The following is a 27833-nucleotide window of genomic DNA, read 5'->3' on the forward strand; positions in this document are numbered from 1 at the left end:
TCATGTACCATATATTGATTTTTAGTGCATGTTATTAGGAAATCTTGTCTAGGTCGAACATACTCTTGTAGTCTATGAAGCAGAAGGAGGGTCCTCTTACTTTCCATTGCTTACCTCAAATAAATGATCCTAAATCAGAGTTTAATAACACATGCCCACAACGAAACTGAATCTACCATTCCACTTTATCAAACTGAATGTCTCTATGGCTTTCACTATGTTTGTAAACTTCAGCAAGTGTTACAAGATACTGTGGCTGGCTTTGGCTTTTGGCAGGCATCTGTTCAGTGTCAGAGCACAAATTTAGAAACATAAAGCCCGCAGGTCATCTTTTCACGAACTGGTTTGTTATAAATTTCTCAAGTAAACCTACATTTGTTGAAGGATCTTTTCACATAAAATAATATAAAGGTATGTGTCTAATTCTCCTAAAAAAAAAACTCTTCTTTTAAACAAAATTTAAAGCTGGGTTATGTAAGGACTCTAATACCAATAGTCATAGTACATAAAGCTTTGCATGTTATGAAATCTTAATGTATTCTTCAATGAAATTACTTTCTGTGCTTTATGATAACGTTTTAGTGGACTGACAATGTTGTGCTATTAAATTTTTAAATTTAAATTATTACTTGTTAAAAAGATTTAATATCCTAGTCCTGATTTTCAGTTTACATAATTTATAGCTACTTTTATACACATTACTAATGAAAAACCTTGATTTATTAAATCAGGTGTATGAATGACTGCATCTAATTTTAGAAAAGCTTTCTGTATTTTTACTGAACTGAGAAAATTTGATATATTTGATAATTGTTATTTGACTATTTCTGATTAATGAGGCTCTTAGAGCTAAGGCTGTTTATGCAATTTCATTTGAAATTTACTACAAGTGATATTCCATAGATTATTATAATTATATGGATTATTCCTAGTGATTTTAAAATTCATTCTTTTGAAATAAAAAAGATTTTCAAAGGAAAACAAAGATTAAAATTGAGTTGAATAACCATATCTGTCCAATTGGAAAGGTTCTCTACTCCATTCTCTAATTTCCATCCAAAGAGTCACCATTACCTTGCTATTACTTTCCTCCTCCACCTTTTCCTCCTCTCAAATCTTTCTTCTTGCGTCTGCTATTCCTATTCATTAGGTCTAAGTCAAGTTCATGCATTCCACTCCTCAAAGTAAGTAGAAACTATGTAGAGAGTGCATAGAAAAACAAACTATTCCCTTAACAGCCTTAAGCCTTTTTCACTGACTCAGCCAGCAAGGAGCGGTGAGGCTGCTAGCACACTTTAAAGCTCCAGGAAAATTCAGACTTAGTGGTATTATTATTATCATCGTCAGCCTTTTGCCTACTGGCTTTGCAACAAGAATATTATATATATATATATATATATATATATATATATATATATATATATATATATACACACACATATATATAAATGGAAAATTTTTAAAGTAATAATTAAAATAAGGAACTAACATTGTTTAAGAGAAAACCTTCTAGATATGTACCAAGCCTTAAACTGCTGAGAATAAGGCACTTGGGGAAGGATGTTAGTTCTTTCAGATCAATTAGAGTTAATTTGTCAAGGTCATAGTCCTAGTGAGTGAAAATTGCAGAAAAGTTAATTGAGGATGCACATTTTGTAAATGACTTTGTAGCATACATTTCCACATCCTTCCCACGATACTTAATCTATCCCATCCAAAGAATATCCTGTTCTCTAATAGGAATCCAGCCATAATCACATTGTCGATCTTTGTAATATCTCAAAAGAAGTTTTATTGACTGAAAAACTTCTCAGTAAAAAGCACTGTTATTTTTCAGGATGTCAAACCTGGGACAATTTGACTCTGATTTTTACCAATCTAATTATACCATTGATAATCAGGAGGAGAGTTGTAATGAGTCTACTGCCTATGGAAATCTTTATGGATCTAGAATGTAAGTACTTCATATTGGGAAAATATGTTCTCATTTTTTAAAAAAGTCATACTATTATGGCAAGGGGTTCCAAGTAGGATGTGCCCAAGAAGAAAGGTCAGTAATGGGCAGCAAAAGGAATTCATATCTGCATGAATCCCCTTGATCACCTCAGACCCATTTATAGGTGAATGGCTTGTCTCCTCTTTTCAAAATATCACTTAGCAGGGAGTCTGACTACAAGGACTAGACGTAAAGGAAGTATATTCTTTTACCTGATATTTTCTGGGACATTGCTTGAAAAACTAATTTTATTCAACTTGACTAATATTTATTGAATGTTTGTTGTGTGTCAGGAATTAAGGTGGGCACTATAAATACAAAGATAATAAATTCATAATCTTTACCACACAAAATTTAAGAATTTATGTTGGAGATATGGCCAATTAAATATGCAATTATAATACAATGTAAATATCCCAAATGGAATCAAGATAAACATACTTCAGAATGTGTTAGTTATTTCAGTTGACAGTTCAACTTGAGTTGAAAATAAATAAAAATGATTAAGATTTAGTATTTACCCTTTACTAGTGCCCAAAATAGGGCATTTAGAGTGAGAAGAATTTATTTCACGTTCTGGTTCTAGCATTTGTTCTTTGTGACATTGGGAAAGACTTGACTTTGCTGAGTGTCTTGATTGAGAAATAAAGACATTATCAATACCCACTTCAGGGAATTTTCATGAAGAACAATTGTGGTAATGTGTAGGAAAGTGTGTGTTAAAATAAAACCACTATATATGTTATTTATTTGTATAATTATAACTTGTAAATGTAATTGATTCTTTGTTGCCTAAAAGTCACTTAAAGTTATTATATTTGTTTATACAGTTATTTCTTTGGATTGTTTTTGTGTGTAGAGGGCAGTTTAGATGAACTATGAAAAGGAACAGACCTTTCAACTTTCATAATAACTAACATTATGGGTTAGAAACTGTTCTGAGTTTTATATATATTAACTCATTTGATCCTCAAATAACCTGAGATAAGTACTGTTATTATCCTATTGACATATGAGAAAGAAGGGACCTAGAGAAATGAAGAAACTTTTCCAAAGTCACATAAATAGTAAGAAATAGGGTTAGGATTTTCGCCCAAGGTTGATTAGGCCCATAACTGGAATAGATGTATAGTTTATTGTAAAATAAAGACATGTTTTAGAGTAAAATGGGTGCTGTTAATTATAATGTTGGTAAAACAGAAATAAGCTGGACAAAGTGGGATGTATGATCTGATCACTGTGACATGTAACCATATAACAAATATTTCAAATTTATTAATTCTTGAAGCTGATTTTTCTAAACACAGATAAGTACCTTGAAACTCCAGATAGAAGGAAGACAGAATACAGGCAGTGGGGACTCTTCTGTTCCAACTATGCCCAGGAAAATTTGGACATCATTTGGGCATCCCTGGCTGAACACTCCTACAGACATAAGCAGATAGATGGCGCTTTCACACACTGCTTCCTGACTACTCCTGGTGAAGCACTGCTGTAAGACAACGGGGAAAGGCATTGATATGTAATATATATACCAATAACTGTAAAAGTTAAATATCTGGAATTTTATCTTATCCATGCCCCTATTCTATATGCCCAGCATCCATCAGGCTACCACAAGAATTTTTTTAAAGTGAAAAGCTATCTATCTATCTGAGGATTATCACTGGGCACATTTAATTTTTTTAAAAAAATATTGTTAAAAGATGAGGGAAAAAGGATGAGGTTGTGTAGAATTGGCTCACTGTAGAATCCAACAACTGAAAAAGAACTTTATTTTATTCCATTGATGATTTATCTATATCTTGGAAGGTCAAGAAAAAATATAAAAGTGTTTGAAGCAGAGGGAGTAGTTTGAGCATTGAGATTTACAGGATAGTACTGTAAGGTACATAATCCACAATGAGAGCTATCTGAAAGGATTTTCAGCTCTGTCCTTTTGTTTTATTGAAAGGAAGCAGTCACCTTGAACTTCTGTTTCTTGTCTTCCTTCTCTGCTGCACAAGGGATAAGCTCCTGGGCAGAATCTGCAATCTACATTGTCAGACTATAGTAAACTAAACTAAAGTGGCCAATAAGAGAGAGACAAAGATTTTCCTTAAGCAGGAACTCCTGGATCCCGCTCCTCCCCATCCTCCCTTTTTCTTTCTCCATTTGATGTGCTTACCAACATTGCCCAGAAATCAAGATGACAAAGAGACAGAAATCAATATAACCAAAATGAGGAAAACTCTTGATTATATTGTATCAGAGTAATGGCCTAGCCTACTTAAGATGCTTAGCATTTAAATCCAAGTCCTAATTTGGATGTTGTAACATTTACATTCTAACCCATACCGCAAGTCTCAGGAATTAGAAAAGGGCATATTAGCCGTGGTAATTTTATGAGGTACAGAAAACATATACTCAGGTTAATGATTTACTAGTGTACATCAAACAAACTCCAGAGATTTGACCTTTTATTCATTCAGTGAATAGTTCAATTAAATACACCCCAAGTCAGAATAATATGCTAATCATCCTGGCAAAAGACAGGAATCCAGAGGGTAGTTATAATCAATCAGTCTCTCTGTGTCTCTGTCCCCTCCTGCCCCCACCCCCTTCTTCCCAACATATGGGAGCTTGTCTTAAAAAGCTTGTTTGGCTCAGTGGCATACTAATCTGAAAGCTGGTTGGGGGTGAGACAATGAAGACATATTTAAAAACAAGTTTTCTTATTTTATCATGAACAAGAAGGAGCTTGCTCATTTTAAAAAGCAGCGATACAGCCATTCAGGTGGACATTGTTTCCAATCACTGGGAGACAGTTAGCAAGGCTACATTTTCCCAATTTTTGAAATGGGAAATCTATTCAAATTATTTAGAAAAAAGAAATAGGTATTTCTGCAAAAAGGTGACAACTGGATAGGTCTTCTTTGAATGTGAGGAGTACATTCGAGTAGGACTTTAACAGACCGATACTGAATCATCATTTTTTAGAATCCTCAGACCTGATCTTTCTCTCGTGTTGCAAACACGGCTAATGGTTCTGTCATTAGCGCATAGTCCTACGTACTCGCTGTACCAGCCAGGATCTGGGAATGTTACACAAGCTAACTCCCCCAGCTACCATTCCCTAAACCACTCTCCCATCAAACAGATCCTATATGAAATGTTCTTACCAAGGACACTTAAAATGTCTGGTTTTACTGGCTCAACTAGAGACTCACACAGAAAAAATTTTTCTGGGAGTTCAGACTAAACTTTTTAGCCAGCAGAGTTTTGTGCTGTAGACCTGTCATCTTGTTGTCTTATCCTGTTTCAGTTGATGGTGTTGCAGAATCTGAAACCCTTTGTAGTCTCATGTTCCTGGAGGAGGACAATATTGCCTGATTGTGTGAAATACATGTATACTTGCATATGAGTCCAAATGTAGAGATAGACTTACAATGAAGGGGACTTATTTGATGGTACATTTCTTGTCACCTGATTTATACTCTAGCTGTCCATAAAAAACTAGGAGTGAGCTCACCACCTGCATTCCCCCAGGGTCAGACTGACAGGAAAGCAACATCACTTGACCATCATGATCAAAGTCCAAACCTACAGTTTAAAAAAAACAAAGCCTCTAATAAAATTTGTAGCTAGTGATTATGTGATGGGGCACAGAAAACTGTGTGCAGCAAATGTATCTGCAACCACCGAAATTATAACTGAGTCTTCTGACATTGACTTTCTGTATTTGCACTGGAAGATGAGTGTTGTTAAGCCCTATTGATTCAGAAATACTCCAAAATTTTTCCCCAGCTGGAGACTATGCCTTATCTTAACACAATATCATGTAAGTAAAAACCAGCCTTTGGGGGCTAGTTAGAACATTATAACCCCAGGTTTGTGTGGTGAAAAGGGAATATTGAAGAATTGGTGAGCATAGTGGGTTTTTGTATGAATCAGCTGTGTAGCCATTACTTTAAGGCTCAGAGACAAAAATTCTGGCATGACTACAGGGGAGATACGTCAGGTAGGAAAACACAGAGATGTTGTTGAAGTCACTTTGGGTGTTCCAGGAAAACCAGAAATGGGAAAACGCTAAAGATGATCAGTATAGATAGGATAAAAATTCTTGGCCTCTGTGTTGTTTCCTTTGAGAAAGTGGCGGACTGTGAGACAACTATTACAAATACAGAAGATGCCATTCCAGGGTGTGTGGAAAATGTTTAGAATGCTTTAGTGTAAATCTCAGGAAGGAAAAAGCACACAAATACTTAGCTAATGCTTATGAATCACGTTTTGTGTGGCCAACACTATTCTAAGTGTTTTGCTTATTTTAACTGATTAAATTCACAACCTTAGGTGTTCTATTATCCTCATTTTACTGATGAGAAACTGAAGTATAGAATGTGAGGTAATTTTCCTAAGATAAAACTGAGATTTGAACCCAGGCTGTCTGACTGCAGAGGCTGTTTGCTAATCACTGCACCTGGTTCAGGATAACTCCTACCATTGGACTACCACTACAAGTAGAAATGTAACTCCACAGAGTTGCGAAGCAAAAGAAGGGAAATATGACCAAGAATGTTACCACTTGTTCTAAAGGAGACTTTTGCAGTCACCTCACAGTTGCCTGAAGTGATGAGTGTATCAATGTGACTCAGGCAATTGCCTTTAATAGGTTACTAATTCATAGACTTAACAGAACAATTAGTTAAGTGCCCAGTCCCATTCCCCCTGACTTTGTTTTTTTTTTTTTTGACTTTGTTTTTCACGAATGGGTACTGTAGGCTTGAAAGATGTCTAAAACTATTATATAAGAGAATGTCATTGGCATAGTTATTCAGAATAGGAGCTGTCTAGTAAAAAAACATAACACCAGGAGACATGGACTAAGTGAAAATTCAAGATATATGGTTAAAATTGTGGCTGTTCATAGTCATGTTCAGAGAAGGGACTAAAACATAAGAACTGGGTATTTACAGTGTTTTCTGGGTGGTACTGTGGATTAATAATGTGATTATTTTGATATTGCTAAGGTTGTGTTCATTGAGATGTAATGTTAAATGTTATGGCCAACATGTACAAAATCAAAGTTACGAGGTAAAAAGAGAAAATTTTAATTTAGGCTGTGCTAGAAGATGACCATGGTCATTTCTATAGGTAAATGATTCTGAGGTCTTCTTCATAGAACAGAGTTTAAAATTTTACTTTCTTAAATAAGTGGTGGGGAGATTTGAATATGCCTTTATCGTGTAATATTAAGGACAAGAGAGGCCAAGCTCCTGATGAACAACTTTTACTGGATGAAGTAGGAGAGAGGGGTGGAGAAAAGAGAAAAGGATAGGATTTGGCTGATAAATCTTTTCTTCTATAAAAATGTGTTTTTCTCTTGGGTCAAGGGGGCAAGTAGGTACCCATACTAAATCCCCTCATTTACAGAGATCGTTTTGCAGGGAGTGATTGAATGTTATATGTTTTCTCGAGTCTGGTTATTAGCACTTGGGCATAGATTTTGTTGAGGCCAAGACAGTATGTCAATGAAATAGTCTTGTTTAGATACTGATCTATTCAGTCATCTCTGTTAGCCCCTTTTATTCTTCTAGACATAGTTACATTAGAAAAAAATGCATATGTAGGGGGAACTTTATCAACTACCAAGCCATTGATGTTCTTATTTATAATTCGTTTTTAATAGTACTTTTGATAGTGTGCATGCTTTGTTGGGGAAAAAAAAAGATTAGGAATATGCCAGATGGTTAAATTGAACAATAACCGCAATCAGCATATATACCGTGGGGGATTCAAGAAGAATTACATCAGATCCCTGCTCTCAATGAGCTTGTGGCTGAGTTAGTGAATGATTAAAGGTATGCCTCTTTCTATCGCATAGCTTTATTTTTAAGAAGAGGTTATTTTCTCTGTCAGGTTTACTCATATAAAGGAGGTTGAATGTTATTCTTAGACTTCATATTAAGATTAATATTGGAAGGAGTGTATGAATAGTCATTTTGTAAATATCTTAACATAAAGAGATCACAAAGCTACAAAGTTGAGAATACGAGACTATATTTTTAGCTTACTTTGGCCTAAGGGGCTTTGATGAAAGAAACTTAAACATGTTAATAAGGACAACTCCTTATGTTTCTTCCCCATCCATCAGGCAAAAACAATTAAAAATGATCAAATAACCTCACACTCTTTTTTCTTTCTTCCTTCCTCTAGCTTTCGCAAGAAATTATTTACTACGATTGTTCTTCTCCAACCTTCTCACACAAATGGTGAAATAAAAAACAAACAAAATCATGGTCAAGGAAGTATAGAAACATCATGTTTTGGCAAAACTAAATTGAATATTTTAAGAGGGGCAGTATAGCCAGCTAGGCTGTAGCTAGGTACTCAAAGATAGTTCAATTGGCAATAATTGTCTGGGAATGGCCAGAGCTAGAAAGTCTGTTTCTTTATGGACAACAGTCGGTTTATGTATTTGTTTTTTCCTATGAATTGGCTAAACTATTAAAATTGTGATTTTCACTGGCTTCTTTCACACATTTATAAGAACCATCATGTTTGGTTATTGCTCCTGAAAATCAGTGAAAAAGCAGCGTGTGGAAGAAGTTCAGTTTAGAGTCCAACAAGCTCAGACAAATTCAGTTTAGAGTCCAACACCTGCACTGTTCTGTTACCCTGGGGAAATCATTCAGTCTCCGTGAACCTCTATTTTTTTCTGTAAAATGGGACTAAAACTACAGTTTTTACCTTACTGAGTTTTACATGAGAAAATGTGAGAAAAAAGTGTCCAGCACATTGCACATAATAAATACTAGTTGGTATGGATCGTTTTTCTAGAAATCTTTTTATGACCAGTGATTTCACTTTTTGATTAAGATAAAGTTTAAGCAAGTTATTTCTTTTATGCTTAAATATTCATAAACCTAGGATAATTCATGAAAGAAAAGTTGTAGTTTCCTTCCTTGATTTGTCATGATGTCCCTTTCTGAGGTGTATAAATACCAGTATTTTCCTTTCTCTAGACAAGCCGGTGAGCAGCCTCAGCCTGCCTTTGTCCCACCCGAGATGCTCATGTCATCAGGTTACGCCGGACAAGTGTTTCAGCCAGGATCCAACCTAGATTGTTATTCACAATCTCCTTACATTGACAGTTTTGATGAAGAGCCTCCTTTGCTAGAAGATAAGTTAAGGAAGTGCTATTAATGTGTGTACAGCTCGAAGAATAATAGCAATAATCAGCACTTGACGTGTGCTGTCAGCATGCTGCATATAGTATTTTATGTGTGATTGTTCCACACATAAAAAAGTCTGCCGATTCAAGACACTTAAACCACTGGGAGTCAGTTGCATGTTTGTGTGGGGGGAGATTGGAAGTCGGTATGTGCTATTGATGTGTTCTTGCTGCAATTATTAAGTGTTCCTTCACTGTTTCTTCAATTTGGACTCCCTGGCCATGTCTCAACAACCGCAAAGATGTCTTTTGGAAAAGTGGTTATATCAAAGTGACCCCCACTTCCCACCCCAGCTAATGAAGCTACTTCATAACAGCCTATTTTATTTTCTGTGCTATTTGCTTGGGAGTAAAAGGGGTAGTTTCTGAACCTGTTTTGTTATTGTAGTTGTCGTGAAGACAAGCCTGGCTCCCATGAGTTGGTTTTCTTTCCTGGCTCATTGAACCCTCTAATCTCAGTTAGGTATGGCTAACTGGGGAGGAATATGATTCCAGTAAATAGCACTGCTGCTGACAAGGAAACCCAGAGACCCGTGCAGTTGAAGGTCCTTAGGGGATTTCAGGGATGTCCTGTCCCTTAATATATATAAGTATTTCAAACATATTTTCCTAGATTGTGTTTGTCATCTAATTTGCTTATGGGACATTAGGACATGTAGCAATTTTAATATTTATATTTTCAACTCCACAATATTTTCCTTGATAACTTTTCTTTCCAACTGTTCTCTTGTTTATTCTCTCCAGCTCTAGATACTGCTCATATTTCCTTATAGATTTTTAATTTTTTAAATTATCTTTTTGTTTTGCATTTGAATTTTTTTGGTTTGGTTCATTTTTCATTATTTTTAATTTTTATTAAATTTATTGAGGTGCCATTGTTCAGTAAAATTACATACATTTGAAGAGTACAGTTCTATAATGTTACATCATTTATATATCACATTGTGAGTTCACCACCTAGAGACAGTTCTCCTTCCATCACCTTATATTTGACCCCCTTTTACCCTCTTTGCCACCCCTCCTCCCAACTTACCCTTGGGTAACCACTAAACTGTTGTCTGTGTCTATGAGTTTTTGTTTCTTTGTCTTGTTCATTTGTTGCTTTCAGTTTTATATGCCACGCATGAGTGAAGTCATGTGGTTCTTGACTTTTTCTGTATGATTTATTTCGCTTAGCATGATAATCTCAAGATCCATCCATGTTATCTCAAATGGCAGTATTTAATCTTTTCTTATCGCCGAGTAGTATTCCATTGTGTATATGTACCATATCTTCTATATCCAATCATCTATCAAAGGAAACTTGGTGGTTTCCATGTCTTGACCACTGTGAATAATGTTGCAGAGATCATAGGGGTACGTATAGCTTTACAGATAAATGTTTTCAGGTTTTTAGGATAGATACCCAGGAGAGGGATTTCTGGGTTATATGGTAATTCTATTCTTAATTTTTTGAGGAACCTCCATACTGTTTTCTATAGTGTCTGTACCAATTTACATTCTCACCAAGAGTGTATGAGAGTTCCTTTTTCTCCACAGTCTCTCCAAAACTTATTTGTCTTGTTTATGATAGCCATTCTAACTGGTATGAGGTGATATCTCGTGGTTTTGATTTACATTTCCCTAATAGCTAGTGAAGTTGAGCATTTGTTCATATATCTGTTGTATGTCTTCTTGGGAGAAGTGTCAGTTCAGATCCTCTGCCCATTTTTTACAGCATAGTTTGTTTTTTGTTGTTGTTGTTGAGTTGTGTGGGTTCTTTATATATTTTGGATATTAACCTCTTATCGGAAGTGTTTGCAAATAACTTTTCCTATTCAGTTGATTGCCTCTTTGTTTTGTTGATGCTTTCTTTTGCTGTGTGGAAGATTTTTTGTTTATGATATAGTCCTATTCATTAGTTTTGTTTTTAGTTCCCTTGTCTTTAAGGTCAAATTCATAAAATCCTCTCTGAACCTAAGGTCTGTTAGTTTAGTACCCATGCTTTCTTCTATATAATTTATTGTCTCAGGTCTTATGTTTAGGTCTTTGACCCATTTTGAATTAATTTTGGCATATGGTAAGAAACAGCAGTCTAGTTTTTTTTTTTTTTTATTATTTTGCACATAGCTTTCCAATTTTCCCAGCACCATTCATTGAAAATGGTTTCTTCTTTTTCATTGTATGCTTTTGGTTCTTTTGTCAAAACTTATTTGCCCATATATATGGGGGTTTATTTCTGGGTTCTCAATTCTAGTCCATTGGTCTGTGTATCTGTTTTACTACCAATACCATGCTGTTTTGATTATTGTCACTTTGTAGTATAATTTGAGGTCAAGGAGTGTGACACCTCCAGTCTTGTTCTTTTTTTTTTTTTTTTTTTTTTTAGGATTGCTTTAGTTATTCAGGGTCTTTTGTGATTCCATACAAATCTGATGATTTTTCTGTTCTATTATTTTAAAAAATGCCATTGTGATTTTGATGGGAATTGCCTTAAATCTGTATATATTGCTTTGGGTCTTATGGACATTTTAACTATATTCATTCTTCCAGTCCATGAGCATGGGATGTCTTTCCATTTCTTTGTGTCTTCTTCAATTTCTTTTAATAATGTCTTTTAGTTTTGAGTAAATAGGAACTTCACATCCTTTATTAAGTTTATTCCTGGGTATTTTGTTCTTTTTGTTGCAATTGCAAAATCAATTGTGTTTTTTTTTCTCTTTTTATTCCCCTGAAATTTCATTGTTTGTATATAGGAATGCAATGAATTTTGGTACATTGACTTTGTATCCTACAATTTTACTGTATTTATTTATTGTTTCTAATAGTTTTTGGTGGAGTCTTTAGTGTTTTCTATATAAAGAATCATGTCATCTGCAAAAAGTGACAATTTAACTTCTTCATTCCCAACTTGGATGTCTTTTATTTCTTTCTCTTTCCAGATTGCTCTGAGTAGGACTTCCAATACTGTGTTGAATATCAGTGGAGAGAAGGGGCACCCTTGTCTTGTTCCTGATCTTAGAGGAAAAGCTTTCAGTTTTTCACCATTAAACATATTAGTTGAGGGTTTGTTGTATATGATCTTTATTATGTTGACGTACTTTCCTTCTATACTCATTTTATCATTGATAATCATAAATGGATCTTGTGTCTTGTCAAATGCTTTTTCTGCATTTATTGGTATGATTTATGATTTATTTTATTTTTATGTGGTGTATCACATTGATCAATTTGCCTATGTCAAACCACCCTTGTGCCACTGGAATGAACCCCACTTTATCGTGATGGATAATCTTTTTAATGTATCATTGTATTTAATTTGCTAGTATTTTGTTTAGCATTTTTGAATCTGTATTCATCAGAGATATTGGTCTGTAGTTTTCTTTTATGTGTGTGATCCTTACCAGGGTAATGGTGGCCTCATAAAATGAGTTAGGAAGTATTGCTTCTTCTTCAATTTTTTGGAAGAGTTTGAGGAAGATAGGTATTAAATCATCTTTGAAAGTTTGGTAGAATTCACTAGTGAAGTTTTCTGGTCCTGGACTTTTGCTTCTGGGAAGATTTTTGATGATTGTTTCAATTTACTTGCTGTTGATTGGTCTATTTAGATTTTCCAGTTCTTCGTGATTCAGTCTAGGAAGGTTATACATTTCTAAGAATTTGTCCATTTCTTCTAGATTATTGAATCTGGTGGCATATAATTTTCCATAGTATTTATGTATGACCCTTTGTATTCCTGTGGTATCTGTCGTAGCTTGTCCTCTTTCATTACGGATTTTATTCATTTGTGTCTTTTCTCTTTTTTTCCTCAGTGAGGCTAGCCAGGCGTTTTTCAATTTTATTAATCTTTTCAAAGTACCAGCTCTTTATTGCATTAATTTTTCCTATTGTCTTTTTGTTCTGTATTTCATTTAATTTTGCTCTAAATTTATTTTTTCCTTCCTTCTATTATTGTTATTTTTATATATTTTGGTGCTCACTGATTGGGAGCATATATATTGATAACTTTTATGTCTTCTTGTTGTATTGTGCCCTTTATGATTATGAAATGTCCATCGTTGTCTCTTGTTACCTTTTTTATACTGAAGTCTGTTACATCAGATTTAAGTATGACTACAGCTGCATTTCTCTGAATGTCATTTGCCTGGAGTATTGATTTCTACCCTTTCACTTTGAGTCTCTATTTTTCCTTGCAGCTGAGATGTGTCTCTTGAAAGCAGTATATAGTTGCATTTTGATTTTTGATCTAATCTACTACTCTGTCTTTTTATTGATGAGTTCAGTCTGTTTACACTTAGGTGATTATTGATATAAGGATTTCCTATAGCCATTTTGTTTTCTAGTAGCACAGTGTATCCATTGTTTTTTTTGCCTTTGTATTTCTCTCTGTTATTTTAGTTTCGTGATATCCTACGATGTTTTCTTCTGTTTTCTCTTTTTTTATGTTATATGTCTCAATTCTGGATATTTTTGAGTGGTTACCACTAAATTTTTTTTGTAAAAGAAAGTTTCATTTATACAGTAGTCCTTTTTCTTCAACATGCATCTTATCTCCATTCCCCTTTGCAAATTCTGACCCTTACCCCCACCCTTTTTATGTTTTTGTTGTCACAAATTATCCCTATTTATGCTGTGAGTTCATTTCTGAATGGCAGTAGCAAATTGCCTTCTTCTCTTTTTCTTTTTTTTTTTAATGTTTTTATCTCCTTTACCCTTTATATTATATTCAAGTGTATACTGCCTTATTCTGTGTAAGGGTTGCCATTCCCTCCTGTCCATCAGTTAGTCATCTTTCTCATCATTTTTTGTCTTTTTGTTTCAAGTTGAATAACCTCCTTCAGTATTTCCCGTAATGCAGGACTTGTGGTGGAAAATGCCTCAGCTTCAGTATATCTGGAAAGGTCTTTATTACTTCTTCATATCTAAAGGATAAGTTTTCTTGATATATTATTCGTGGCTGATGATTTTTCTCTTTTAGTAGTTTGAATATTTGACTTTACTCCCTCCTAGCTTGTAGGTTCTGCTGAAAAATCTGCTGATAATCTAATGAGCTTTCCTTTGTAGGTTACTGTCTTCTTTTCCCTGACTGCCTTGAGAATTATTTCTTTGTCATTCATTTTTGACAGTTTCAGTATAATGTGCCTTGTGGAAAGCCTTTTAGGATTGAGGTAATGAGGTGTTCTGTTTGCTTCTTGGATTTGAGGATCCAATTCTTTCCATAGGTTTGGGAAGTTCTTGTCCATTATTTGAATAGACTCTCTGTGCCCTTCTTCTCTTCTCCTAACGGTATACCCATTATTCTTATATTGCTCTTTCTGATGGAGTTAGAGAGTTCTTGAAGAGTTCTTTTATTTCTTTTGACTCTCAAGTCTCTCTTCTTCCATTTGTGTCTTTCTAGATTCCTGTCTTCGATATCACTAATTCTTTCCTACATTTGGTCAGCTTTATTTCCTAAGCTCTCTATTTCATTCTTTATCTCTTTTATTGAGTTCTTCATCTCCAGAATTTCTATTTGGTTCTTTTAAAAAATTTACATCTCTTTGGTAAAAGTATTCATTTTATTAATTGATTTTATTTCTGACTTCATTAAACTGATTATCTGTGTTTTCTTGCATCTTGTTGAGCCTTTTCGGAATTGTACCATGAATTCTGTCATATAAGTCACGTATTTCCCTGTATTTAAGTTTATTTTCTTGATATTTTTCATTTTATTTCTGAGCTGCCTTATTACCTTAGTTATTCATGACAATTGTTGGATTACTTCTCTCCCTGGGCATCTACAGGAATGAATTCTGCAGTAAGTTGATATGAAGAGGTCTTTCTTTTGTTTTCCAGTAGGTAGTGCTGGAATGTTTTCAGCTTCTCTCGGTGGAAACTTCCCTGGGTAGGTGGGCTTCTCCTCTGTGACCAGGTTCCTTCAGTCTCAGGGCACCACCCCCATGGGAAGATGGGGTAGGTAATGGGGTTCTGAGCCTCTGAAATCCCAGTGCTGCACTGCCCTGCAGCCACATGCAGAGCTGTACTCCTCAGTAGCCCTGGGTGCCTCTGCTGGGATTAGCCGTAACACGTTGGGATGGGGTGGGCTTCGAGAGGCCTCTGGTGTGTTTGTGTTTTTGTTCTCCAAGTAACGGCGACTGCCAGACCACAGCTGCCTCACCCCAATTATCTCCTCCCTTGTCACTGGAATTAGCCACAGTGTGTGTCTGCCACTCAGGAACTGTCTCTCCCATTCTCAGGGCTGTGGATATTCTATTCTTTAACCTGACACTGCTGCAGTTTCTTCTGTGGCCTACTGCTAGCACTGGGAAGGTGGGGGCAGGAGGACAGGCTCCATGGCTTTACTTTCGGCCAGGCAGTGAGGGCCGTTAGACCTCAGTTCTCACCCTTCTGTATTTAGTCTTTGCCTCAAGGCTCCTGCCTCCCACTCCCATTGCTGGATTCAGCTATATTATATGCTGATCACTCAGGAATGCTTGGGGCCACAGAGAATGCACCTGCAGTCTAAACCCTCCCCTTTTCTGGACTGCAGTGAGTTCCAGGCTGTGTCCACATCCCCCTACCCTGTCTCTGCACTTCTGCCTTCTCTCTTTCCCTGTTCCCCCATTCCTTCACCTTCAGATGTTTTGAAGTACGGATCTCTCAGACGTATTTTTGTGTTGCACAGGGAGTCCTTTGTGAAATTATAGTTGTTCAGCTTGTAACTTCAAGGGGAGAGAACAAGGGGACCCCTCATGCCACCAAGTTTCTGATGCCTGATGTATTTAAATTTTTAACTCATTGAAAATTGTTTTAGGTTAGTATGTGGAATAGGGATTTAAATTTATTTATTTAAAGATTAAGCATTTTTCTTACAACATTTATTGAAAATAATTATTTTCTACTTCTCTGAAATGTCTCTATTGTGATATACTAAACTGTAATATATCTTTCCCTAAAGTCTTCTTAAGTTTGAGTAGGAAATATACTAGATTTTCCCTCCCACTTTATACAGCTCAGAGAAAATTCCTAGGTTATTTTTCCCCCTTTGTTATTATCTCCACCAAATGTATACTATAAGAAGACAGAGTATTTATTAATATAATTTTACATTTTGAATCTACGAAATTTCTAGGTTCTGATCCAATATGTTCTTTAGCTGGGTGACATTGTGAAAGTCTCAAGCTTCATCTGTCTAAAGTATATGAAACAGCCATAGGCAAATGTTCTAGGATAAGGTGATAAATGACATTTGTTAGTTTTTATTGAGTGTATATCAAAACAACCTATAAAATAACAAAGCTAGAATAATTAACATCCGTTCGGCAAAAACATGTTATTTGAAATAGTGCTGGTTTATTTCTTAAATACATTGTCTAAAAGACTTGTTTGGTTTTATTTAAGGATAGCTTCTGCTATTTGATAATGTGCAACCAATGTTAACAACTGCACCTTGAAGAATAATAGTCAATTTAAGTTTGTCAGACCAGAAAAATTACTATGATATTTGGCATTTATATTTGTAGCATAGCCTGATGTTTATATTTGTAAGGCCAATACCACAATTTGCTTAGAAAACAAAAATATTAATTCACTTCGTAGCATTTATATCATATACTTTACTACCACTAGATGACAGCAAAACAATAAATTTTGCATTCAGATTTCACAGTAGTTTTATTTTGTACAATAAGATGTTATATTAGGTTATCTACAATTAATAAATACTTATAATCTCATTTACAAACCTTGTAATGAATTTGAAAACAAAATGTTATAGAGATTTATTTTGGTAGAAATATGTAAGTCCTTTTCCTTATGAAAATAGTGGGTCTTATGTTCATTCACTGTTTTATGATTCAGTGTTGAAACGTGTAGAAGTTAATTATGTCATAAAATAAATGGTTGAATCAGTAATAATATCTCATAAAACATTTTTCATCTGAGTTTCTTCAGGAATAATTGTGCTTTTTGAGGAAAACAATGTTTTGAATTAAAGGCCACTTTATTGTAAACACTGAAAACATATTATTAGCATAAATGTCTAAAATGAAAATAAAGTTTTAAAGCAGCATAAGTCTCAGGGGAAATTAATTTAAACTACAGAATTTTCAGTTTTTAAAAATCTGCTATTTTAAAAACTACACTAGACAATCTAACCTAATTTTAAGCTTGGTGAACTGCTCATTTTCTCCAAAGTGTACGTTCATTAAGAAATATATAAATGCACTGGAAAAATAAAAAGTATGTGACATGGAAGTTAAAATGTCAATGATTTGCTTGCTAATAATTTAACCAGGAAAATTCTTTCTTTTCAAACTTGGGATAACAATTGTCAATCTGAATGTGAAACAAGTAAAAGAATACACTTTCTATCCTAGTTTAAATCAACTTCTGGCTGACCTGAAAATGTCTAGGTCCTTGTTAAAGCAAGGCCCCTCTACGTCACAGCGATCCTTAAAAGTCCATCTGGTCTTCTGTGTATAGAATGTCAACTTTGCAAGGCATTTGGGTGATATGAATCACTGTAGAATAAGTTGAACTATACCCTTTATTTTACCAAAAAGGGTCACGAAGTCCTGGGAAGGAAAGTTGAATGCCACATACAGGTGACTTAGGGAGACAGTCCTTTACATGGCAGAATGGTACTCAATTTAAAAAAATACAACCATTATGATATTAGATGCACATTTACTTGATTAAAAGCATGGGCTCTGTTTTAGTTTTTTTCTTTCTTTCTTTCTTTTTTTTTTTAATCAACCTTTTCCTGTTTCCCCTATTCACAGCCCTTGGCAAGCACTTCTCTACTCTGTTTCTATGAGTTTGACATTTTTTTTTTTACTTTTAAGTTCCACATATAAGTGATGCCATGGAATACTTGTATTTATTAGCATAACGCCTTCAAGGTCCATCCCTGTTGTTGCAAATGGAAGGATTTCCTTCTCTCTCATGGCTGAATAATATATCACTGTATATGTACCACATCTTTAACCATTCATCCCTTAAGGGGCACTTAGGTTGTTTCCATGTCTTGGCTACTGTGAAAAATACTGCAGTGAAACATGGGAGTGCAGCTATCTCTTTGAGATCCTGTTTTCATTTTCTTTGGATATATACCCAAAAGTGGGATTTTTTTTTTTTTTGAGGAAATTTCATACTGTTTTCCATAGTGGCTGTACCAATTAACATTCCCACCAACAGTGCACAAGGCTTCCTGTTTCTCCACATCCTCACCAAAACTTGCTATTTCTTGTCTTTTTGATGATAGCCATTCAAATAGGAGTGTGGTGATAGCTCATTGTGGTTTTGATTGCATTTACCTGATGATTAATTATGTTGAGTATTTTTTCATGTACCTATTGGCCATTTGTATGTCTTCTTTGGAGAAATGTCTATTCAGTTCCTCTGCCCATTCTTAAGTTGGATTTTATTTTTCTTTTTTTTTAAAGCCTGAGTTCTTGAGTCAGATTCTCCAGTGTTAAAACCTGGATTTTCTATTATTATCTCTGTGACTTTGGACAACTTACTTAGTCTCTCAAAACTTCAACCATCTAATGCTCAAAATAGTAAAATAACAGAACTAGCTTCATTGTGTGTCTGTAAGACCAAAGCATGTAAGTAAATTTTGTAGAGCTCACAGTAAAATTCAGTAAAAACATTCAGCAAAAAAACCCCAAAAAACATTCAACTCTTTTTAGTTGAAATGCTTTTACTTTACAGTAGTTTAGCTACAATTTTTCCTAACATCTACCTCACTCTTATTCAAATTTAAAATGATAGAAGAAGGGTAACCAGCTTGATTACTGGTTTCTAAACAGTGAAGTCATGTTCTTTTCTCTTTTTTTCCGTTTTTTTTTTTTTTTTTTTTTGAGTGTTCCTTTTTTTCTACTCAAGACACATCTTAAAGTGTTTAGGAGTGGTGAGAAAAGAAACAGATATGTCAGTATTTATTTCTTTTCAGTGGATGTCAAATGTGTGAGATTGTACACTTGAAACCTATGTAATTTTACTAACCATGGTCACCCCAATAAATTTTAATTAAAAAAACAAAAGATGTAAGAGGAGCAAAATCTAACAGAAGGGTTTGTGAGTTTGGCAGTCAGAATTTAGAAAATAAAGCACTGGAGAAAAAAACTTAGAAATGTCTAAATGAGTTTGGACTCATGCACACTGAGCCCCACTGATTTTGTATATTTATTCTACCACCACTCATAAAAGCGAACGGTTAACTTCTCTCAAGATTTTAATGTTGAATACACAGGCTGAACCGCATAGAGCATTTAACTGATTAAATATGCACGCACATCGTGCCTACTCTTACTCGATGAAAGGTCTATCCCGTTTCTCCTAGGTGGAGTTTCAGGCAGTTAGCATAGAATTGCTCTTCTCAGCAGGCAGGGTGGAAGTAAAACCTCAGACCTTGGCTAAAATATCTTTAGCTTAGATAATTCTGCTAAGTGAAAAATCAGTCTGTGTTTGATAAGACGATATTTCAAAAGAGTTAGCAATGGAAATTGTAGAAAAATGAAATATCTAAATGGGCACTAGGATGGGGCTTGTGGTCAGTTAGCTACCGTTTTACTTTTCTTTTTTTGACTGTAGAATGTCCATTTCTCAATTTTCAGCTCGGTTTTAAGCTTGTATTTGCTGCACAAGTGGGGGAAAATTTTCCGTGATAGAATTATTTCTCTAAAATGTTTCTTTTAGCTCATTGTTTGGTAATAATCTATTTTATATTTGTTTATTTATGGTTCCTATATATTACACAGAATTTTAGATTTTTGAAGGTATAACAATCAGATTAAAATGCTACGTAATTAATCAGATATGTTACCTTTAATTAAAGAATATTGCTGGTGTTTATATTTCTATATTTTAGCTCCTTTTTCTCTCTTTTTGCAGAACTTGGAATTAATTTTGATCATATATGGCAAAAAACCTTGACAGTGTTAAACCCACTGAAGCCAGCAGATGGCAGCATTATGAATGAAACTGACCTCGCTGGGCCTGTCCTGTTCTGCGTGGCGCTGGGAGCCACTCTCCTCCTGGTAATAGACTGCAGCAAGCATCTGATTTTAATGTGTGTCCTTTCCTGTGTCATATTTGCAGAGATCTTTGTAAATGCAGAAGACAGTATATCACTTTATGAAGTGAAAATTGTTCGTTTAATACATAACTACATTTTTTGGGGGGAGGTGGGGTGAGTGAGACATATAATGGAACTGTAGTTACAAAAAAAGAAACTGCCACCCTGGCATTACAAGATAAAAAATATAAATTTAAATAAAATTTATAAACTCAAATCACTAGATCAGATTTTCAACTAGCAGGAGATCATTTATGTCTTTTGTGTTATTAAGAAAAGACTGTCAATCTGCAGTAATTGAAAGAACACATGGATTTGAAAGATATGAGGCTTAAATTTTATTTTGTGCTTTATGTAAAATATGTATTGTGACACTGGACAAATGCTTTCTCTTTGTTCATCATTTTTTTGCTAGGTTGTATCTCTAGAGTATTTCTAATATTCTGTGAGGTATGAGATGGATCTCCTTGTTTCTGGTTAGGCTACTATGGGTAAATTAATAACATGATTCAATCAATACATCTTCCCTATTATTTTACTTTTTTGTTTTTTTATGAAGACTTCCCCCCTCCCCCAACTTCACCATTTGTCTTGTGTATGTGTCTCTTTCATTATTTATATCTGGGAGTAATTATATTAAAAGACAAAAAAGTTTTTTAAGAAACACATTTCTACCTAAGTTTAGAAGACATTCTAGCTCATAGTTTAGGAAAAAATGTTCCATTACAAAGGAAGAAAAAGAAGAATGAGAAAAGGTCTATGGTTTTACCCCAAGGAGGGAATGATAATACATTAAAAACAGAGGATGAAAAATATGGTCAAGCCAGTCTGGAAAGTATAGTTTCATAAGGTGCAAAGTGATAAAGTTGGCAGGAGAAATAATACAGGAAATTAAAGGATCTGGGGCTTTTCCACATCTCCATTTTACAGCTATCCACTTCCTATAGTCGTTTTTTCCCCCAGTATAACTGCAATTTTCAATAGTAGCTATAAAATGTATTTGTAACTAAATGCATTTTCACTTTTTATTTATTTAATATCTTAATACCAATATCAAAATACTGATAACAGTCTAGTTTCTCCATGATAATGTGGACAATATTGACATCATATATATCCCGTACAATAGTATGTAGTCATACCATCTTCTTCCTTTGAACTAGTACAACAAATGCAAATACTTTGAAATCAAACACTACATCAACTGGAGTTTTAATTTAGTCTCCAATCTCTCTTCTGTCTTTGTCACAGTAATTTGATAACCTTAGATTAAGCTGCTAAGTAAGACCATGTCAATTAATCAAATAGTCTGAAACAATCAATTTAATATATTAACTCATCTTTCTTTTTCAAGTAATTTGTAATATAACAGCTGTTTGTTTTCCTGTAGAAAACATTACTGTTACCATGTCCTAAAGGAAAGCATTAATCCCATTAAGATCTTTTTGGGGAGCATAATATTAGTTGGAATTATTTAAATGTCCTTTCTTTTAAGTACAAAGCAATGTAGGCAAAGCACTCAACTGGGAGTGATAAAATCACATCTCCCCCTAACTTTGCTTCTAGGTGTGATCTTGAATCTTTTGTTTCCTATTTCTAGGACTTGATTTTGAAGACAATAAAGAGGTTTATTTAAGTAGATCTTAAGATTCCTTTCAGTTCAGAAATTTGGGGGATAATGTGAAACTGCATATTTTATGAAAGTTTTTAGGCAAACATTATCACTTCAATTTTGCCATTAGATGTGTTTACTTCAGAATTGATTATGATACATGTAGAGCAATAAAGATAAAAAGAAAAACATGGATATTAATGAAGCCATATTTATCTTAGAATCCATTTGAAACTAAGTTATCCTTGCCCTGGATATCTAGAATTGAAATGTAAAGGATGATATTTATGGGCTGGTATATACATGTACTAGAAAAAAACAAAACTAAATCCAGAAACACTAACCAAATCTGTTCATTATCTCTAGAGGTGGAAGACTCATAGTGACGTTGTCATCATCTTTATGATTTATGTTGACCCAAAACCTTTTAGTGGATTTTCTTCATGTTGAGGAAAGCAAACCAAAATAATAGCATCAAACACATTTTCAGCATTGCAGCTCTCCCTACTCAGAATTATCCCATCCAATTAGAAATTAAGTAGAATATTTCTCTAATACATGAAAGTGATTTGAAATTGTCACTATTTTCCAAGTGGAGCAAACCTACCCAATGAAGCAGTTCATAACTGATTTGTTTCTTTTAGCATGTCCATTAGGATCACTGGCATTATTTCACAAAATAGCCATCAAATGCAGAAAATATTCAATGAGAACTTATGGCTAATGCAGGAGAGAATCTGCCAGCATGGCCCAGGGACACAGAGAAAGAACTTAGTAGAGACCAACCTCCCCAGCTGCAGAGGAAGAAGAATTAAAAATAGCTGGACAATTTTGAACACTAAAATGGTCATGACATTTTCCATTATGTTTAATTAATCACAAGATAAATAGCTCTTTCTTCTTTAAGAGTTAAGAACTTCATGGAAAACAACAATGGAGAAGAAAAACGATAGCTAAAGAGCTCTCTCTGAATCAATTTACCAGATCCTTCTTTGTTTTTGTATAATTCCCATGAGAGCCAGAGTCAGCTTATCCAACCTTTATCTAGAATTTCTAATCAGCTTAATGTAAATATAAAAACTAAATGCATTCTTTACTGGAGCTTTGGCATCCTCAGGTAGCAAACATTAAAATATCCTCTGTTAAATTAATAGTAGACTGTGACTTCCTCTGTATGGGTTTAATGGAGCTACTTCAGCTACTCGACCCTAGTGCTTCATGGGTGATAGCTATTTTTATGAGTTCTCAGAAGATCAGTGTTGTATCCTGAACATTACTGACTTCCTCTAACAAAACCTCTTTTATGATTCATTATCAGGTGGTTGATATAAATCAGCTTTTCATAAGGTGTGTTCAACAATAGACATTATGAGAACAAAATTTTCTGTGGTCAAATAAGTTTGGGATATATTGAATTGAAGAAAGTTAAATAAGTCCCATTATTTTAGGACATGTTAGAACTAGATGTACTAGATGTCAAGGACCTAAAGTTTAGAGCTAGACTGTCTGGGTTCAAAGCCGAGCTTCACCATTTAGCATTATTTTACCTTGGGTAAGTTACTTAACCTTTCTGCACCTTAGATTCTTCTGTGTAAAATTGGTTTAATAATGGTACCTATTTCATAAAATTGTTGTATGGGTGGAATAACTTTAATAGATGTGAAATGCTCAGAATAGGATCTAACATAGTAAATCCTATAGATGTTTACTAATATTACTAATATTACTAATATTGCCTTGTAACTTTCCAAGACTGAATTGCAATATTTTTGTTAATGTATCATTCATTTAATTATTCAACAATTATGGGGAGAAAATATATTCTTACTTATGCTGTGTACCCCTAATAGGCAATCTATGACAAAAAAAAAAAAAAAAAAGTAAACCTAGAACTATTTCATCTTTTCTGGAACATGCTTGTGTCATTTCAAGTATAATCGGGGTATTAGCTTTCAGGACCTGAATTCATGTAGCCAGTGTTTTTTCCAGAACTCCCAGTCTCCTGATAATTGTACGTATTACAAAGATACAGAACAGCATTAGGTTGAGCAGATTGACTGACTCTTAAATGCCCTCTGATGTATTGACATTCTGATTTCCTCCTGATGTTTGTTTTGTGTTAAAACTGTTTTCTTCTCATTGTTTCAGGCAGGAAAAGTTCAGTTTGGTTATGTGTATGGCATGAGCGCCATCGGCTGCCTAGGGATTCACACGTTACTAAACTTGATGAGCTCATCAGGGGTGTCCTGCGGCTGCGTGGCCAGTGTGCTGGGTTACTGCCTGCTCCCCATGGTCATCCTGTCCAGCGGCGCCATCTTCTTTTCACTGCAGTAAGTGTCTGTGTGTGCTAACTGACCCCCTGTGTGCAATCATTGCTGGGTCTTGCCACATCAGTGCAGCAGTTAATCTCTTTCTGATCATTTTGGTAGTGGAATTGGGGAAACCAATGACCATGACAAGTTACACACAAATTCAGGAAAGTAGGTCAGTTTTGACACAGATGATGTTCCCATTTCGATGATTTAAAAAAGAAATTAAGCCAAACAATCTTTAAAACTGGCCCTTTGTTAGTTGTCACATTCTTCAATGTGAACTATTGTCATGGGTAATACAACAACTCTGGAAAATGCACTTGTTTGATTTTGGAAAAGTAAGTGCCTGGTGAACTCTGACAAATTGCCTCCGCTCCCAGGCACTCTGTCTTCTAGGCGGGAAGCAACTATTCTTTCTCAGCTGGGCTCCATGAAGTGCCAAATTCCCAGGAACCCTGATGAGGATATTATGCTAGAGAACTTTATGGCATATATGCTCAGTCAATATATATTTCTTTTTTACTTCCTGGGAAGTTAGTATTTGCAATTCAAAACTATTAATAAGGATCCAGTAGCTATATTTCTCTCAGGCATTTCCCCAGGGCATATGCATATCACAACTACTTTGGTAGGAAGACCAAGTAATTACACAGTCCTTTGTCACCTACCATGCTCAAAACCTAATTAGAAATAAACATTTGCCATCAGTACTCATTCTTCCACATCCAAAGGAGGCATGATTTGCATTTTTTTCTTAGATGATCCATATTTTAGGTTATTAACCCTACATTGGATGTTATATTAAGAATTTACCATTGCTGAAGAAAGACATTTTAGAAAAACCTTTAATATTTTTATTTAGATGCAATATCATATAATTTTTTTCATAGCATTACTGAGAATGTCTTAGTTCTCTTTTTTTAATCAAAAAAGGAAATGCTTTTTTATTTTTAATATGTAATATTAGAGTAATATTAGAGTGATATTGGAGTAATATTCTTGAAAATAACTTGAGCAAACTCTTATTTTATCAGCGAGTGCTCTTCAACATTAAAAAAAGAGGAATACAACAGAAAATGGATACCTAAAATGTATAAATACAGTGTGAATTATAGGTATATTTATTGAGTCTTATCCATGGAAAAAATCCACCTTTTGTATATCATGTTCTTTAACAAGCTGTTCCATTAACTGTTGTTTGGTACTAACATTTGACAAGTTAATACAAAGTTCATTTCTACAACTTCTATTTTGTCAAATGCTTTTGTGAAAGAATACCATAATGATTTATCACTTAAAAATTCTAAGTTTTAAACATTATTTCAGCAACGTTGAGATTTGGGGCATTTTAAATGACTCCAGATTATTAGGAGAAGCAAATAAAAATTAAACTCTTGGATTTTGAGAATCCTCAGAAGTCTGGACTTTTTTTCATTAGATTTTCATTCTGAAATTATAAAGGATGATTTAGAAATCCTTTAAATTATATTAAAGTGGAATAAACTGACCCCTAAGACCTTACACTTAAATTGCCCTTTCAGGCATGTTACTATGCCATTCAGATTAATCATATATAGTTTACATTTTTGTTCACAAAGACCTATAAATTAAATACTCTAGCAATTATTCTTAATAGATATTAATTAAACCAATGAATATAATATTTACTAGAGTGCTTTTTAAATATTTCTGGTTTATTTATAATCGAAGGCATTATAAGCTATATTGTAGTTTTCACTTGTTTTGCTTTGGTTCAATTATTAAAAGTAGGTATTGCTGCCATTGTCACAAATAATAAACATCATTTTCAACTTCAAGTTCAGCCAGGATCAAGTATAAGACAGTGTAGTTTGATGGTGAGAAGAACAGCTAATAAGAGTTAGGAGATTTTGACCAATGTCCACCTTGTTGCTCTTCCTTGCTTTATTGCTAGGAATGAGATATATCCTGAGATCTTCCTAGTTCTTATGTCATATTTTCCTAAATAATGCATTCTGCTTTGCACATAAGAAAAATTCTTCACTTCCCACACCTCCTTTTTTATTCCCAAGGTGGTTAGACTTAACTACCTTATTTCCCCATTTCTTCTTAAAGAACCAATTGCCTCCACAGTTACTTCTTGAAGATACCAATTTGAACAAATCCATTTCAGTTTTCTAAAAAAAATCCACACATACACATATACAAGGGATCTGCCATGATAAAGTGGGAGGGACACATGCCTGTGCCTTCCTGTTCCGTGGGCTCCCTCCTTGAGCTGTTAGGCTTTGCTATATCAGACAAAAACCTGGGAAAGTGGATTTGGGAGCAATGGGGACTAGGCACCCTACTGGAGTGAAAGGCCAGTTATCTTGCTGCTTATACCGTGGGTAAATTTAGGAAGAAAGCATTGAGGGGGAAAAAATCTGTATCTGTAAAAGAAGTTTCTATACAGAGTTTATGTAAAATAATTTTGGGAGTCGTGATTTGAATGTTGACATATGAGAGTGACTGCAAATGAATTCTTTTGTTTCTATTCATTCGAGTTTTTCTGACGTATTGCATAATTAGCTTCTGATGGTGAATTTGACCCAAATATTTTCTAACTGGCCAAGGCCTTTGAGTTCACATCGTTCCTAACCCTTGTTTTACAAGTGGAGGAAGTAGTTGTGTTGTACAGAGGATATTTCAGAGGCAGCTCTGATTTAATAATCTCTGTTTCTACTGAGGTAAGGTAACCCTCTCTTTTGTCATTGCTATAGAGGCACAATTGGAACCGTGTTGGCTCTGGTCGTCATTGGGTGGTGTAGCCTCTCAGCTTCCAAAATCTTCATTTCGGCCTTGAACATGGAAGGACAACAGCTTCTCATTGCCTATCCTTGTGCCTTACTTTATGGACTTTTTGCCCTCCTAACGGTTTTCTGAAGAATATTTGAGATGGCCTTACAAGATTCTATTTGCTGTTCAGATTATTCTGGAAATGTATTAGCATTCAAATTTGGTAATGTGATTTCTGTATTATTGCTGCTGAGAGAATAACAACAGAAAGACAAAACAGCACTTAAGGATGATGCCCTAATAGCATGCTTGCTTTGAATAATGTTTTGCTTTTTGGTTTGGTGCATTAAAACTTTTAACATACTTTAAAATGAAAGAGAGAAAGTTGTTCTATTGATGGGCCCTGCTTTTCTCAATAGATGTATTTCTGAGAAATTGTAAGTAAATGAAATCCTATGCTGACTGGATAGTTAGCCTTTTGAGATAACTTCATGATGACTCAAGCTGTGTGCATGTAGTTAAAAGTCACACACCTTTGGAGAATTGCAGGGGTGGGTTATATAGGGTTTTATTTACCTGAGATTCAAATAACCTTTTGTCTTTCAGTTCACTTACTTTGGTAACAGTTGTTTGGTCTCATTTGGACAATGCAACAACTCATCACATTTTCAAGCCCTCACTTCCTTCTTACTTGGTTTAGATGCCATGGTCCATTACTATAATGTTTCCTCTACATATATCCTCAGTAACCCTGCCATTTGTTCCCTCAGTAGATGAATGTGAGTAGAGGAAATTCCACTTGTTTCACTTTAATTATGTTACTGTGTCTTATAATGGCTCTTCATACTACCTTTTGAATCCTACTACATTACCCTATTAAATTTGCTTTTACACTTTCTGAG

General features: G+C 34.6%; 1 protein-coding gene across 1 annotated transcript; it reads left to right on the forward strand.

The window, feature by feature from the left end:
* The first annotated feature begins 292 nt into the window (after positions 1 to 292).
* YIPF7 (Yip1 domain family member 7) lies at positions 293 to 27833 on the forward strand. Its single transcript, XM_081025172.1, has 6 exons — positions 293 to 411; positions 1838 to 1954; positions 9001 to 9158; positions 20067 to 20212; positions 24011 to 24192; positions 26916 to 27833. Exons 2-6 carry the CDS (start codon positions 1839 to 1841, stop codon positions 27076 to 27078), a joined length of 765 nt encoding a protein of 254 aa, XP_080881298.1. The 5' UTR covers positions 293 to 411; position 1838; the 3' UTR covers positions 27079 to 27833.

This window comes from Rhinolophus hipposideros (genome assembly GCF_964194185.1).
Source record: "Rhinolophus hipposideros genome assembly, chromosome: 1".
Taxonomy (NCBI): Eukaryota; Metazoa; Chordata; class Mammalia; order Chiroptera; family Rhinolophidae; genus Rhinolophus; species Rhinolophus hipposideros.